The 18,394-nt window shown below is 37.2% G+C and overlaps 1 protein-coding gene across 1 annotated transcript in view; it reads left to right on the top strand.

Annotated features, from left to right (window-relative positions):
• Nucleotides 1–18,394, top strand: part of kl-2 (dynein heavy chain 2, axonemal kl-2) — a 1,174,416-nt gene that overhangs the window by 1,085,478 nt on the left and 70,544 nt on the right. The window contains exon 73 of the mRNA XM_090369487.1: nucleotides 15,474–15,696. Within this exon, the coding sequence (XP_090225613.1) occupies nucleotides 15,474–15,696 (223 nt within the window). The remainder of the gene's footprint in view (nucleotides 1–15,473; nucleotides 15,697–18,394) is intronic.

Genomic DNA, 18,394 nt, shown 5'->3' with positions numbered 1-18,394 from the left:
CACTAGATGGAAGGGGATGAATCAGATTTGTCCACTCGATAATAATGATTTGACTGTTGATGATCCTGCTCAGGTTGCTGACAAATTGAATGAGTATTTTTCATCTACATTCACTCAGGAAGAATTCTTTAGGGACAGGAATGACAGAAGTTTATCAAACTGAATGATTTTGTAATAACTGAGAGGAACGTGTAAGAGAAATTGTTGAAGTTAAACATAAGAAAAGCATCTGGAGTGGATGGATCTATCCAGTTATATTAAGGAAGACAGCGAAGGAAATAAGCAAACCCTTAGCCATAATTAAGAAAGCATCCCTAGATTCAAGGTAGGTTCCCATGGACTGGAGATGCACAAATGATGTATAATATCCTCAATACACAAAGGGGGTTCTACAAATTATAGACCTGTTAGTTTAACTTCTGTTCCGAGGAAAATAATGGAGTCACTGATTAAAGAAGCATTGCAGGATCATCTTGACAAAACTGCAGTAATAATTCAGACACAGCATGGGTTTTTTAAGGGGAAATCTTGTCTGACCAATTTGATTGGATACTATGATGTGGTCACACAGGAACTGGATGCAAAAAATAATTTTGATATCATACACTTGGATTTCAGGAAAGTTTTTGATACTGTTGCACGTAAAAGACTGCTGTACAAATTGGAGTAGTGTGGCATTAAGGGCAAGTTGCTGCTATGGATAAAGGGATGGTTGGGTGGGGGAATACAGAATGGTTTTCAATGGACATTGCTTATCATGGACTAATGTTATTAGTAGAGTCCCCAAGGGTTTGGGCCTATTGTTTTTTCTATATTTATCAGTGATATTGATGAGGGCATATCAGGCTTAGTGCCCAAGTTTGTAGATGATACAAAGGTTAGCAGAGTAATTAATGACAGTATGCTACTGCAACAGGGTCTAGAAAAGTTAGACAGATGAGTTCAGATATGGCAGTCGAAGTTTAACATTGATAAATACAAAGTACTGCATATGAGTCGCAATAACCCCAGAGTAACGTAAGAACTCTGTTGTATTACATTTAGGGTAGTGGAGAATGAAAAAGATCTGGGGATAATTGTACAATCAGATATTAAGTCCTCTGAGCAATGCAGATTGTCTGCCAGGACAGCTCATGGAGTTTTGTCAATGATAAACAGGAATTTTGCTAGCTGGGAAAAAGAGGCGATTATTCCATCATATAAAACAGTGGTTGGGCCATATGTTGAGTACTGCATATACAGTTGTGGACAAAAAAATGCATTACTTGTGAATTTTGCAAATAATGTGTTTTGCGCTGCATTGTGAGTTGCAGAAATGTTTGAAATGCATTTGTTAGATGGGATATATATCTCTGTGAATGAAATCCAATAAAAAGACTCAACCTGATATACCTAATTGCCACAGTCAGGATGGTATGCCTGCCTCCAATTTTCATCTGCTGACATATTGCTTCCCATCCGAGCCATGCAGGTTGAATTTCGATTCGTCAGAAAAGATGATGGTATCTCATTGCTCTTTTGTCCATGAAACATGCATTTTAGCTCAAGAAAGTCACTTCTTCCTCATTTGTTGGGTCAACACAGGCTAATAGGCATGCAGACTACATTCTGAAAGCTGCCTTGGATAGTTCGTGCACTTGTTTCAAAACAAGAGGCCATCTCAAAGTCCAGTTTTAGATCAAGAGCACTAGCATGGTGATTATGAAGCCATAACCATTTCAAATATCGATCTTGGGAAGGCATAGTCACTGTCTTACAGCCCGATCCAGGTCTTCTCCTCTTCACTGGTTTCACACTTTAATTTCAGCACCCAGAATACTCTTAACTGGTGGCAGCTTTTTATCAGTGATAGCACGTGTAGAAAGCCCTTCCTGGGACAGAGCAACAGCAACAGCAGCATCACCTGGGGTGGATGGGATCTATCCAGTTATATTAAAGGAGGCAGCAAAGGAAGTAAGCAAACCCCTAGCCATAATTATGAGAGCTTCTTTGGACTCAGGGGAGGTACCCATAGACTGGAGATGTGCAAATGTAATCCCAATTCACAAAGGAGGATCAAAGGCTGACACAAGTAATTATAGACCTGTTAGTTTAACTTCTGTTCCAGGTAAATTAATGGAGGCACTGGTTAAAGAAGCACTGCAGGATCATCTAGACAAGAATTCAGTTATAGCTCAGACGCAGCATAGTTTTGTTAAGGGCAGGTCTTGCCTGACCAATTTGATTGGATACTATGATGTAGTCACAAAAGAACTGGATGCAGGGAATAACTTTGATATTATATATTTGGATCTTAGAAAGGCTTTTGATACTGTTGCACATGGAAGACTGCTGCACAAATTGGAGCAGTGTGGCATTGGAGGCAAATTGCTGCTATGGATAAGGGGATGGTTGAGTGGCAAGTAATCAATGGACACTGCTCAACGTGGACTAATGTTATTAGTGGAGTTCCTCAGGGTTCAGTGTTGGGTCCGTTGTTGTTGTTTTCGGTGTTTATGAATGATATTGATGATGGGATATCAAGTTTAATGTCCAAGTTTGCAGATGATACAAAGGTTGGCAGGGTTGTTAAGGACACTACTGACGCTATGCTGCTGCAACAGGATCTGGGCGCCTCCGTAGCCAGGTGGGAAGGAGCAGCGGTGCGTAGCACACGCTTCTTGATTAGACCGGGGTTCGAGCCCGTCACCACCAAATACGGAAGATGCGGAAAGGTCAGGAAATGACCACCGCATCTCCCGGAGCAATATGGCCTTAGTTGCTAATGCTCCTAAAAACCAAATAACAAACAAAACAAGCAACAGGATCTGGAAAGGTTGAACAGATGGGCTGAGAGGTGGCAAATGAAGTTTAACATTGACAAATGTAAAGTACTACATATGGGAAACAGTAACCCCAGAGCAACGTATCAACTCTGCGGTACTACACTGACAGTGGTGGAGAATGAAAAGGACCTGGGGGTAATTGTGCAGGCAGATATGAAGTTCTCTGAGCAGTGCAGACGAGCTGCAAGAGTAGCTCATGGTGTCTTCTCAATGATATACAGGAACTTTTCTAGCAGGGATAAGGAGGTGATTATTCCCTTCTTAAGGCAATGGGTAGGCCACATCTTGAGTACTGTATACAGGTCTGGAAGCCTCATTTCAAGAAGGATGTAGAGCTGCTGGAACGGGTACAGAGAAGGGCAACAAGATTAGTGAATGGAACAAAGGGTTGCTCTTACGAAGAAAGGCTTAAGTTTTGCAAATAACAGAGTCTGGAGACTAGGCACCGACGAGGTGATCTGATAGAGGTGTATAAGGCTTTGAATGGTTTGAGCATGCTCAATGCCAATGGGATTCTTCCTCTTGCTCAGAATAATCACCTCAGAGGGCATAAATTCAAATTGAGGAAGGACGGATGTCGGATAGATGTGCGGAAATTTGCCTTTGGCCAGCGGGTGGTTGGTTGGTGGAACCAACTTCCATCACTTGTTGTTGAAGTTGATAGCCTAAACAAATTTAAAGCTCAACTGGACAGGTATTTCGAACGAACGGAGGGGTGAAATGGGAGTATTGTGTGGTTTTTTTTTTTTTTTTTTTTTGGCTGATGCCGAATAAGCTTGCTTTCTTGCATCATATGCCTCTACTAATGCTAATACACTTTTTTTTTCTTGATGTCAACTGAACATATGGAGCCATGCTTACACCTCGGCAAAACAGAATACTAATTGTTATTATTGTTATTATTAGCTATATGGTGCAAGGAAGCCTGAGGCTTATGCCGCAGCAGACAAAAAAAAATTTCCAAGTTACCCTGAGGCAGAGAGAGGGAGGGAGGAAGAGAGAGAGAGAGAGAGTGTCAAAAGTAGAAGGGAATCACCAAGAAAAAGAAGAATGATGATATCCAGTTCAGGCCCCTGGATGTGCCAAGCCCATACTCACCAGATATGAACCCCTGGGGTTGCATGAGCATGTATACCCTTCTAACGCTGTATTTATAGAATGCTGGTGGGCTAGCCGGGTGAGTAAAGTGCCTGCCTGGCAACCCAAAGGTCGCGGGTTCGAATCCCGCCTCGGGCTTGGATCAAAGTACTGCAAAAAACTTGGGAGGTGCATTATGGCCATAGAAGCCGATGCGCCAACAACTACCAAAAAAAAAAAAAAATTTATAGAACAGCTGGTGCAATACCTTGCAATTACTGTCTGATGCAATAGAAGTGTTATCTTATGCAATACCTTTGCTTTATGACAAACAAAACGACTGAAATCAGACGATAGCTTATATGTAAAGAAACTTAATATCGTATAGATACTTATAGACATCTATAAGATATTGGAAGATATCTAATAGATATCTTCCAATATCTACAAATGTTACTTTTTTTAAGGTGATGCAGTTTTTTTTGTCTTCCACAGAAGGGAAAGATGTGGAACTGCTGGAATGATTACAGAGAAGGGCAATGGTGAGGGGAACAAAGGGGTGCTCTTACAAAGAAAGGCTTCAGTTCTGCAAATTGCAGTGTCTGGCGGCTATGCACCTGCAAGATGATCTGATTGAGGTGTTTAAGGTTCTGAATGGATTGAGCATGCTCAGTGCTGATGGGATTCTTGCTCAGACCGCACACACACACACACACACACACACACACACACACACACACACGCACACACACACAGGGTGTTTTAAAAAGGTCAATAGAAGGTTGCTGCACAAATTGGAGCAGTGTGGCATTGGAGGCAAATTGCTGCTATGAATAAAGGGATGGTTGAGTGGCAGAAGACAGAGAGTGGTAATCAATGGACACTGCTCAACGTGGACTAATGTTATTAGTGGAGTTCCTCAGGGTTCAGTTTTGGGTCCATTGTTGTTTTCTGTATTTATAAATGATACTGATGATGGTATTTCAAGCGTAATGTCCAAGTTTGCAGACGATACAAAGGTTGGCAGGGTTGTTAAGGACACTACTGATGCTATGCTGCTGCAACAGGATCTGGAAAGGTTGAGCAGATGGGCTGAGAGGTGGCAAATGAAGTTTAACATTGACAAATGTAAAGTACTACATATGGGAAACAGTAACCCCAGATCAACGTATCAACTCTGTGGTACTACGCTGACAGTGGTAGAGAATGAAAAGTACCTGGGGATAATTGTGCAGGCAGATATGAAGTTCTCTGAGCAGTGCAGACGAGATGCAAGAGTAGCTCATGGTGTCTTGTCAATGATATACAGGAATTTTTCTAGCAGGAATAGGGATGTGATGATTCCCTTGTATAAGGCATTGGTCAGGCCACACCTTGAGTACTGTATACAGGTCTGGAGGCCTCATTTCAAGAAGGATGTAGAGCTGCTGGAACGAGTACAGAGAAGAGCAACAAGATTAGTGAATGGAACAAAAGGTTGCTCTTACGAAGAAAGGCTTAAGTTTTGCAAATTACAGAGACTGGAGACTAGGCATTGGCGAGGTGATCTGGTCTAGGTGTATAAGGCTTTGAATGGCTTGGGCATGCTCAATGCCGATGGGATTCTTCCTCTTGCTCAGAATAATCACCTGAGAGGGCATAAATTCAAATTGAGGAAGAACGGATGTCAGACAGATGTGCAGAAATTTGCCTTTAGCCAGCGGGCAGTTGGTTTGTGGAATAGACTTCCATCACTTGTTGTTGAAGTTGATAGCCTAAACAAATTTAAGGCTCAGCTGGACAGTCATTTCGAACGAACGGAGGAGTGAAACGGAGTAGTGGTTCTTTTTTTTTTTTTTTTTTTTTTTTTGGCTGATGCTGAATAAGGTTGCTTTCTTGCATCATATTCCTCTACTAATGCTAATGCTAACTGCATATGGATAGCAGTAATCCCAGAGTAACATACCAACTGGGTGGGTTCACCTTAAGGGTAGTGGAGAATGAAAGAGACATGGGGGTAATTAATTGTGCAATTAAATATGAAGTTTTCTGAGCAGTGCAGACAGGCCAGGCTGCTAGAATAGATCATGGGGTTTTGTCAATGATATACAGGAAACCATTCAAAGCCTTAAACACTTCAATCAGATCACCTCACAGGTGTCTAGTCTCCAGACGCTGCAATTTATAGAAGTTAAGTCTTTCTTAGTAACAGCAACCCTTTGTTCCACTCACCAATTTTGTTGCCCTTCTCTGCACTTGTTCCAGCAGCTCTACATCCTTCCTAAAATGAGGCCTCCAGACCTGTATGCTGGTCTTTATCCCTGCTAGCAAAATTTCTGTATATCATTGACAAGACACCATGACGTACTCTTGGGCTGATGGGCTGTTAAGTGTCAATGAAGTTTAACATTGACAAATGCAAAGTACTGCATATGGATAGCAGTAATCCCAGAGTAACATACCAACTGGGTGGTTTTACCCTAAGGGTAGTGGAGAATGAAATAGACATGGGGATAATTAATTGTACAGTTAGATATGAAATTTTCTGAGCAGTGCAGACAGGCTGCTAGAGTAGATCATAGGGTTTTGTGAATGGTATACAGGAATTTTTGCGAGCAGGGATAAGGAGGTGATTATTCCCTTGTGTAAGGCAATGGTCAGGCCACACCTTGAGTACTGCGTACAGACTGGAAGCTTCATTTTAGGAAAGATGTAAAGTTGCTAGAACGAGTACAGAGAAGGGCAATAAGACTGGTGAGGGGAACAAATGGCTGCTCTTATGAAGAAATGCTTAAGTTCTGAAAATGCAGCGTCTGGAGACTAGGCACCTGCGAGGTGATCTGATTGAGGTATATAAGGCCTTGAATGGATTATGCAAGCTCGATGCTGATAGGATTCTTCCTCTTGCTCAGATTACAAACATGAGGGAGCATAAACTGAAATTGAGCAAAGAGAAAGTGTCAAATAGATGTGTGGAAATTTGCCTTTAACATTTCAGGTAGTTGATTGCTGGAACAAACTTCAATCTGTCGTTGTGGATGTTGATAGGTTAAAAAAAAAAAAAAAAAAAAAAAAAAGGCAGAACTAGACAAACACTTGAAATGAATGGGTGAAATGGGAAGTGTTTTTTTTTTTTTTTTTTGGTTGATGCTGTAGCTGTATAAGCTTGCTTTCTTGCATCATATGCCTCTACTAATGATAATGCCAAAGCTCCTGTTGCAGTAGTATACTATCATTACTGTCATTAACAACCCTACCAACCTTCATGTCATCTGCAAACTTAGACATTAACCCTGATATACCTTCATCAATATCATTGATAAATACAGAAAACAGCACTGTGCCCAACACCGAACCCTGAGGGACTCCACTAATAACATTAGTCCATGAAGAGGTCCATCGAGTACAGTATCCATTCATTACCACTCTGTCTTCTCCCTCAGCCATCCTTTTTATCTATTATAGCAACTTGCCCTTAATACCATACTGCTCCAATTTTTACAATAGTCTTCCATATGCAACAGTATCAAAAGCTTTCCTAAAATCCAAATATATGATATCAAAATTATTTTTTGCATCCAGTTCCTTTGTGACTACATCATAGTATCTGATAAATTTGTCACACAAGACTTCCCCTTAACAAATCCATGTTGTGTCTGAACTATAACTGCAGTTTTGTCTAGATGATCCTGCAAGTGCTTCTTTAACCGGTGACTCCATTATTTTTCCTGGAACAGAAGTTAAACTAACCAGTCTCTAATAACTTGTGTTACCCTTTGATACTCCTTTGTGAATTTGGACTTATTTGTACATCTCCAGCCCATGGTTACCTCCCCTGAGGTAACCATGGTCTTTAAACTTTCCATTTAAAGTTTATGGAAAAAAGAAATAATAATTGCTGGACTTGTATTTATTCAATTTTAATAATATTTGGTTTGGCTGAACAAATCTTTCTATATGAACTAAATATAAAATTTCATGAAAATCCATCCACTGGGAAGCCCTCTGTTAAGACATATATATATATAATATTGATAAAAATAAGATGTAATGAAATTACTGAAAGTGTTAGAAAACAAGAAAAGGTATTAAAAAATTAAAATTAAAAATATTAAACTGGGTTATGGATCCAGGGTACTACTAGTAATATCAGAAAAAAATGGCAACCATAATGAAATGTAGACAAATCAGTGTATTAGGTGGAGGTGCCTAACTGTCAGGTGTAATTACCATGGAAAAATTGAGAACACATGCATGGTAAAAACAGATTACCTGAAATAAAAATGAAAATAAAGTTTAACATAAAAATAAATGATAGTACCTGAAGCCGTGGGCACTAGGACTTTAACTACTTCGTCAAAGGGGTCGGCAGTGAAAATCGTAGGAGCCACTGCAATAAGTTGGGTCTCTGTTTCTATTGTGATGTACACGTTAAAATATATGCGTATGTATACATCATAGCCGACCCGACGTAGACCAAAAGGAAGGATTAAAATTAAAGAATATATAAAATATATAAAAAATAATAAAAATAAATAAAGTAAAGCTAAAATAATGCCGATAGAATCCTGTAAAAATAAAAAATGAATGAAATCCAAAAGAAGGCAAAATAAGAAAACTTACTGTGTGCATGGACAAGAAAACATTTAATTAGCTGAGTGCCATCGAAGACCAAATAAGAAAACAGAAAGTTCACTGTATGGTATATTTATGTCATTTGAAGTAACCCCGAGTGGGGGGGGGGAAGAGTGTGAAGTTGTCAAACTGAACCATACCCGTGTAATGGGGAAGTAAGCTAATAAACAAATGAGGCAAAAGTGCCAGCACATGGTAAACAAAATAGTGGGGGAAAGACACTAAACTTTGTTTAAGAAGAAAAAAGTAGCAATAGTAGAGGAATAGCATCTCAATATTGCTTTTGGCCAGCCTAATTGCGCATGAGAAATAAGATGTAGTAATTAAGGACAGTAGAAAGTAATTGGAAGAGAGGGAAATATACTTGTACTCAGTCTGTCCAGGGTTGCGAAACCCTTACCACAGTCGGTCCCTGGACAAATGCCTCATGTGTTTAAGTTAGTATTGGTATTGTTATTGAAGAAATGTAACAAGAAGAAAATTGAAATAAAAATAAAGTAAACAAAACAGAACAAAACAAAAAATCACAATACTCCCATCAGTAGACAATCCGAGGGCACAAGCTTTCTACACCACCAAACACAACAGAGTCTATTGGGTATAAAACTATACATTATGTACAGGCCTGAAAGTAACATGAAGTCAGACTGCAAATATGTTGTTTAAATCAACGTTGTAGTGTATAAGTTTTTTAAATTTTGTAATATTTATTGTTTTTTTGAAATGATGGTGGAGGAAAGCTGCCGGGAAATTATTGCAGAGCAATTTATTATGCAGTAGTTTGATGTTGTCAGAAAAGAGACTATTGCTATTGCATATTGTTGCAATTCCTGATGCACTTGGAGGGAATTATGTTTGCATCAACTTTTTTAAAAATATTAAGAGTGCCAATGGGTAAGACTGACTACGTTGAAGCTAAATCCAGCTCTTTTATTATAAATGTTGATTGTGGTATGAGGGCTGTTGATTTTTATATCTAAGTCTAAGTAATTGGCTGAAAAATCATTATTATTAGTTTTCTCCAGAGTAAATTCTGAAGGGTAAATACCAGCAAAGTCCTGTTTAAATGAAGGGTAGTTGAATACTAACAAGTCATCAATATATCAGATGTCAATATATGTCAGAGGGTAGAGCAGTCTCATACCAGTAAAGATATATGTTAGCTTAGACACAGCTAGCTGGGCTACCCATGGGGGTACCTTTGGTTTGTAAGTATATAGATTTGCCATCAAAAATGTAATTGTTGAAAATGCAAAGATTAATGAAATTGTTCTAATAAACTGAATTACAACCAAGAATATGTTTGTAGTTGTTGAAAATTTCATTTAGTACTGTTTTTAAGTTGGTTAGGTCTATGCTGGTGAATAAACTATTGAAGTCAAAAGTTTGCACATGAGTGATGTTATCAGATTTTAGTGCATTAATAACTGGTATATTGTTATTAATTATTCTACTATCAGGAAGGATGTCCATGATAGGTTTACGTAACCTTTCCAGTGTTTTGCCAGGTTTATGGGCGTAACTGTATTTGCAGGAAGTAATGAATCTGAAGCCTGTGGGGTTTTTGTGGAACTTTGGAATGAAATAAATATAGGGAAATTTGTAATTATTAAAGCTGATATTAAGTTTCTTGCTAAAAGCAATCAACTTTTTTGTAATGATGCTGCTGTTGTTAGTAATGACTTGTAGGTGGCACTGGAATTTAATTCTGCATGTTTAGAAATAAAAGATTTTACAGATTATGGCATAATTGCATGCAGCTTTATCAACAGAGGTAATGATGAAATGTTTATGCAGGTCCGCCAATTGTTGTTTTAATTTGGAAGCATTGAATTTTAATCCTGCAGGTGGTTGTATATGTGGAAATGATGACTTGTGATGTTGTAGCATCATCATTAAAACAGAATTTATCCATATTTGGAAGGCTTCAATTGGTATGTTGTGAAGGTAAAAGAGCTTAAAACAGAAGTTAAGCAAATCATGGTATAACTGTTTTTTTGAAAGGTTTAAAGCTGATCTTGAAATATTTCCTGTATTTGAAGCCATAAGACATGATGTTCTGAGTTCCTTGTTAAGTATAATTTCTAAATTGCCTGTTATAATATGGCCATAGCGTGTATCAATAAATGGTTGGAAATTAGCCTGTTGGCAAATACATCCATTGGAAATGGGCTCAAGATTAAATTTGTCCGTGTTAGTTGCAAGTTGCTTGTAATTACAGACTCTTGAGTCCAAAAGGTTTAGCATATCTGAATCTGGATATAATGTTCAAGTTATGGCAGCCAGCAGGAAGTAGTTCATTAGAATTATTAATGCAGTCATTAATGTTGAAATTATCCAGGCAGGTATTATATTTAAAAATGATGGTAGTATTATTCTTATTTCTGCTGGTGAGCTTGAAGTTAGATTTTAATTTAAATTTACAGATATCTGTAATAAGGTCAAGTAAGTGTTTAGATTGAAATTGAAGGTGAGAATGAATCGGTAAAGTGCCTTTAGTATATTGTGTTTAGTACAAAATAGCAGATCATCAATCTTCTGTATGTTGAACTGACTATTGTCCCATTCAGTAATGGTCTGTTGAAACTCACCAAGCTTGTATTTGTGTAGTAGTACTATTAGTTTTGTGTTTCCTATAGGGTCTGGATGCAGAAAGTCCTTTGGTGACTTGGAATTTATCATATATGCAAATATCTGTAATATTATTCGTGATGATTTTATGATTGAACTTGTTGTTCAGCCCATATGAATAGAGAGGTTTTTTAGTTTTAGCATGAATAATTCTTCCTGTTAATTTCAGGCAAAAGGCTCACGTAACTGGAGCTAGGATAGAAATATAAATGTTAGTAAAGCAGTGTGTCTGGAAGTGATTGTACTCTACTTCTTGTTCAGAGTTATGGATGTTACAGTTATTGTACTTCTTGATGGCAGGTCTATGTAGGTTAAGCCTGAGGTGGAGCTTATTTCCAGTTTGTCCTACGTATTTCATATTACAGGTTCAACAGGTTAAAAGATTGGTTCTTCAGTATTGCTAAAAACATGTTGCAGATGCATGTAAGGTAGAGCTTGTTGGAGCATTTGTTGAATTTTAGAATAAAGTGAGGATGATATGAATTGGAGATGGTGACCTCAATACAATTCAGGTTAGGAGCATATGAAGGTAGTTTGCTCTGTGTTGGTGTGTTAAAGGTGTATGTGTAGCAAGTTTGGAGAATGTGTAGAAGGGCTATACAGAGCATAAGGGGTCAAATTTATCCTACTCTGCCCATGTAGTATGTCATTTCTAAGTTGGCAGTTCATAAAAAGTATCAAGGTGAAGTGACAAAAATCACAATAAAATCAGAAATAATTCAAAAACAATACCAATGCCAAGTGTGAGGAGGAGGAGAAACTGAATGTGGAATATGTGAAGTTATACCATAGCTACCAAGAGCAGAATATGCAAAAATTATGCAAAAAATTTATCCATGGTTACTAGAATTTGAAAGTCAGCCCAGTGAGAAAACTGAGTAAGATGCGCATATCAAGATATCCAAGGCAGCGAAAGCAATGCCATGGTAAAAATACGATGTAATGAAATTACTGAAAGTGTTAGCAAACAAGAAAAGGTATTAAAATTAAAAATATTAAACTGGGTTATGGATCCTGGGTACTACTAGTAATAGCAGAAAAGGTATTAAAATTAAAAATATTAAACTGGGTTATTAATCCGGGGTACTACTAGTAATAGCAGAAAAGGTATGAAAATTAAAAATATTAAACTGGGTTATGGATCCGGGGTACTACTAGAAATAGCAGAAGTGACAAAAATCACAATAAAATCAGAAATAATTCAAAAACAATGCCAAGTGTGAGGAGGAGGAGAAACTGAATATGGAATATGTGAAGTTATACCATAGCTACCAAGAGCAGAATATGCAAAAATTATGCAAAACATTTATCCATGGTTACTAGAAGTTGAAAGTCAGCCCGGTCAGAAAACTGAGTAAGTGCGCATATCAAGATATCCAAGGCAGCGAAAGCAATGCCATGGTAAAAATACGATGTAATGAAATTACTGAAAGTGTTAGCAAACAAGAAAAGGTATTAAAAATATTAAACTGAGTTATGGATCCGGGGTACTACTAGTAATAGCAGAAAAAACCGGCAACCATAATGAAATGTAGATAAATATATTATTATCAGTGTTGACTTACTTCCCTGTCACATAGGTACGGTTCACTTTGACAACTTCACACTCTTCCCCCCACCACTCAGGGTTACTTCAACTGACATAAATACACCATACAGTGAACTTTCTATTTTCTTCTTTGGTCAACGATGGCACTTAACTAATTCAACGTTTTACTGTCCATGCAGGAAAACGTAAGTTTTCTTATTTTGCCTTCTTTTGGATTTCATTCATTTTTTCTTTTTAAAGGATTCTATCAGAATTATTTTAGCTTTTTAGTTTTACTTTATTTATTTATTTTTATTATTTTTTATATATTTGATAAATTCTTTAATTTTAATCCTTCCTTTTGGTCTGTGTCGGGTCGGCTATGATGTATATGTATGCATACTTTTTAATGTGTACATCACAACAGAAACAGAAACAGAGACCCGGCTTATTGCAGTGGCTCCTACAAATTTTGCTGCCGACCCCTTTGATGAAGTAGTTAAAGTCCTAGGACCCATGGCTTTAGGTACTATCATTTATTTTTAAGTTAAACTTTAATTTCATTTTATTTCAGGTAATCTGTTTTTACCATGCATGTGTTCTCAATTTTTCCATGATAATTAGATGTTACCTACTTCCCCTAAACATTTGTACCAATTTGAGACACCCTGTATATCACTTTGCATGGGTTATTGCTTTTAAGGTAAAAATACCTTAGGCACACAAGAATTAAATTAGAATCATGTATTTTATAAAGAAGAATCAGGTATCATATATGATATTTCTCTTTACATATTTGCAGTCACAGAAGAGGGAGATAGGTCGCTCCCATAAGGCTAGCCCCCCCCCCGTACTTTCTGTGTAAATTTATTAATTCTCCAATCGCCTTTCCAGTTCCATTTTTTAATGACAAAACGGCAAACTGACTGTAGGATACATGCAATTCACAGTCACAGTACATTTGATGCCTCATTCCCTTAGTTGCCTTTATGCAAAATCAGTCAATCATCTAAACAATCAACCAGCCTTATTTTTCTTCTATATTGAAATCAATAAAAAAAGTGAAGTCCATAATTACCTTTTTTTGCCCTCAGTACCACTTTGTAAATTGGAGAAATATTTGCATATCTTCAATCCTCTTGGACTTTACCCGAGTCCATGAATCCACCCATTATAAGAGATAGTTTGGCCATCTGTTATTTGCACCACTGATACAAGCCAAAAAAAATAAATAAATACTCACGTGAATATTTAATCCAAAAAAAATTATTTGGTTCATCAAGTCTATTTAGCATCATTACTAATGTTACCAGTATTACTCTGTAAGGGACTAATATGGTTTATTCCTTCCCTCTCCCCAATGATGTATATGAAAAATTCTTTACTGCTGAATTGGCCATCTTTTCCAAAGGCTTTCAATATCTGCCTTAGTATATTTTGCTCTCTGAGAACTTTGTTGAATATTCATTTATGTTTGGCATAGTGTTCAGTGTCTCTTGATAATTTATATTCATTCCTTGCCTTTTTTGTTGTTCTTACTGACTTCATCAGTTCATTGGTTTAGTCCTAGAATAATAATGTTTTAAAAGTATCGTCATTCTTCTCTTTCTTGGTGGTTCCCTTCTACTTCTGACTCTCTCTCTCTCTCTCTCTCTCTCTCTCTCTCTCTCTCTCTCTCTCTCTCTCTCTCAGGGTAACTCGGGAATTTTTTTTTTTGGCTGGTGCAGCATAAGCTTTAGGCTTCCTTGTACCATACAGCTAATAATAATAATAATAATAATAAATAATAATAATTACACCTGACAGTTCAGCACCTCTGCTTAATACACTGATAGGCGCCTCCGTAGCCAGGTGGGAAGGAGCAGCAGTGCGTAGCACACGCTTCTTGATTAGACCGGGGTTCGAGCCCGTCACCACCAAATACGGAGGATGCGGAAAGGTCAGGGAATGACCACCGCATATTCCCGGAGCAATATGGCCTTAGTTGCTAATGCTCCTAAAAACCAAACAACAACAACAACAACAATACACTGATAATAATATATTTGTCTATATATATATACATATATATATATATATATATATGCAAACATGCCTAAAAAGTAGTATGCACTTTTAGAACATGTATACCTTCAATTAATAAATACACATCAAATCGATTATACTCTTACCCTACCTATATAAGCAATTACTCCACACTCTTCTACTGATTCATTAACCCTACCAATTTGTATAAATTCTATGTATTTTCATTAGTTTCTCACCTGAAGTTTAGAGTCTGTGTGCCCTATAGGTGCAAAATATGTTAATAAATAAATAAATATAAGTGAAGTAAATCAGAAAATCTGCTTAGATTGTATTATTATTATTCAAGATATTATAGAATACTGATATTATAGAATGATGTTTCAACAAAGATAATGTTAAAGTTTTCTTTATTCAAACTTCCAAAAGCTATTTCAATTTCTAAAAGCTGGCAGTATAGACTAACACCCATAACAAAATAAGATTCTCACTTACTGTTTTTCTGATTGCTTTGCTTCAGAAATGACCAATTATTAAAGCATAGTTTCCCACAGTTTTCTAATTACATCAGAAAGTAGGATATTTTAAATCATTTGGCACTCAATATTGTATCCATAAAATTGCACTTTCTAAACTGAAGAATGGCTTCTGAGCTGATCCTGATAAAGTATCACTTATATTTTGGAAGAAATATAAGTTTTTAGTAGTTTACTATTACTTTATTTTTTTCTCTAGCCATTGGAAAATACATGAAATTTACTTTATTTTTTCAGACTCTCAAACTTGCAAGATTATTATGTTCCAAGAGATGGTTCACTGGATACCTACACAGAATATATTGATATGTTACCAGCCACAGATAACCCTGAAGTATATGGTCAAAATCCCAATGCTGATATCTCATCTCAGTTTCAAGAAGCAGCATTACTATTTGAAACTTTAGTATACCTGCAACCTTTCACTGCTACTGTCACTGGTGAAAGTGCAGAGAATAAGGTATCAATATTATTGTATATGCTACATTTTAACTGTTTATCTGAAAAATGAATGTCTTGATAAACAATGGTTTCACTAGTTTAATGCAGCATGTACAAGTTCTTTAAAGGTTATATAAGTTTATATTTATTATAAAAGTTTTTATTAAGCTTGAGTGTTTAAGGTTTTAAAGAAAGAATTAGCCATATTATTAGAGGGGGATAGACAGATGAGTTAGGTAGTGGTTTTGAGTCTTTAGCAACTTTGAAGGGCAAATAATTATGTTTAATCATAATCATACATGATCTTGATTATACATATCACATAAATTAATTATTCTATTATACCAAGTTATAATAGAATAATTAGAACAACTTCAGCATTAGCATTAGTAGAGACATATGATGCAAGAAAGCAAGCTTATATAGCATCAGCCAAAAAAAAAAAAAAAAAAAAAAAAAAAAAAAAAACCCTTCCCGTTTCACCCATCCATTCTCTCCAAAAGTTTGTCTAGTTCACCCTTGAATTTATTTAAGCTGTCAACTTCCGCAATGACAGATGGAAGTTTGTTCCAGCAATCAACACCTGCTGGCTAAATGCAAATTTCTGCACATCTGTTCTACAACTTCCTTTCCTCAATTTGAATTTTTGCCCCCTCAGGTGCAGAATTTGATCAAGAGGAGGAATCCCACCAGCATTCAGCTTGCTCAAACATTCAAGGCCTTATACTCCTCAATCAGATCACCTCACAGGTGCCTAGTCTCCAGATGCTGCAATTTTCAGAACTTAAGCCTTTCTTCATAAGAGCATCCCCTTTGTTCCCTTCACCAGTCTTGTTGCCCTTCTCTGTACTCATTCTAGCAACTCTACATCCTTCCTAAAATGAGGCTTCCAGACCTGTACGCAGTACTCAAGGTGTAGCCTGACCATTGCCTTATACAAGAGGATAATCACCTTCTTATCCCTGCTAGCAAAATTCCTGTATATCATTGACAAGATCCCATGAGCTACCCTTGCAGCCTGTCTAAACTGCTCAGAAATGTTCATATCTGACTGCACAATTACTCCTAGGTCTTTTCATTATCTACTACTCTGAGTGTAGTATCACACAGTTGGTATGTTACTCCGATGTTACTGCTAGCCATATGCAGTAGTAGTAGTGGCATGTGATGAAAGAAAGCAAGTGTATGAGCTTATGCAGCATCAGCCAAAAAAAAAAAAAATCTTACCATTCCCTTCAAATGCCTGTCCAGTTCCTCCTTAAATTTATTCAACCTATCAACTTCCACAATGACAGATGGAAGTTTGTTCCAGCAATTAACCACCCGCTGGCTAAAGGCAAATTTCCGCACATCTATTCTACATGTGTCCTTTCTTAATTTGAATTTATGCCCCCCTAGGTTCGTAATCTGAACAAGCGGAAGGATCCCATCAGAATTCAGTGTGCTCAACCCATTCAAGGCCTTATACACCTCAATCAGATCACCACACAGGTGCCTAGTCTCCAGCCACTGCAATTTGCAGAACTCAAGCCTCTCTTGGTAAGAGGATCCCTTCATTCCCCTCACCAATCTTGTTGCAGTACTTTGCATTTGTCAATGTTAAACTTCAGTTGCAACCTCTCAGTTGATCTGCTCAACTTTTCTAGATCCTGTTGCAGTACCTTACCATCCTTACTGTCATTTACAACCGTACCAACCTTCATATTGTCTGCAAACTTGGACTTTATATACATATACTGCCTAGATTGAAACACATAAGTATAAATATTGTTGCAGTTTTATAATTTTGGTACTTCTTCTCTGAGAAGATATGTAAGACATAGTCTAATATCAGTCTTTTCAGCATTTTTCAACCATGTGGCTAATCCTGCTGGCTAACTGATTTAGGATTCAGATTTTTAATGTAAGGGATGAAGAAAATATAACTTGAACTGGAGAGTTCAAGTGGCATATCTCAGTGTGTTGTGGCTAAACATAAACATATATTTAGCCACAACACACTGAGGCAGTCTTGGGTTCTATATGCAAATCATATGAGCTTAATGTATACCAGCAGCTGTAACATCACAGCTTGAATCTCTGACGATCACATCACACCTGATGATATGATCATCACTAGATGTAGAACCACAAGAGCTTAGATATAGAAAATCTAGCAGAGGCCACCATGGAATATAGTAAGCATGTGGCCTGCAACATATTTACTGTGTAACAGGATCCCAGAGTTAATTCTCAATCATCATAAAAAAGTCACATTCAATTTTGCATCTTCCAAAAGACATACCTAACAAAGTTTGTTACATTTCTTCCATTAGCTTATTCTCTAAACAGTTTAAATAGGAATAGTTCAATTGTGGCCACCTGGTACTAAAACTACTTCCCTTAATATTGATGATGTTGCTGTATCCACTCTGGGATACTATTATCAAGTCAAAATGGGAACCAACTAGTCTGACTTTTGCATTTACTAGTACTCTGCTTTAGTGTTGCATACTTGCCATTTTAATATTTAATAATTCACTAAACAAAGTCTTTTGGCCTTCCTTTCTTTTCAAACAAACCTAGTTAAGCAATGCAAATGACAAATGCAGTTCTCAGACTGAGAACTGCATTTGTCATTTGCATCACTTAACTAGGTTCGTGAGATCAAGTGTACACCTCTATAAATGGCAAATTAATACCACTGCAATGCAAATGTGTGCTGTGCAAGGCAAATC

Source organism: Mastigoproctus giganteus, chromosome 1, assembly GCF_048544385.1.
Source record: "Mastigoproctus giganteus isolate SK-2022 chromosome 1, ASM4854438v1, whole genome shotgun sequence".
NCBI lineage: Eukaryota > Metazoa > Arthropoda > Arachnida > Uropygi > Thelyphonidae > Mastigoproctus > Mastigoproctus giganteus.
This window is presented reverse-complemented; position numbering and strand designations above follow the sequence as displayed.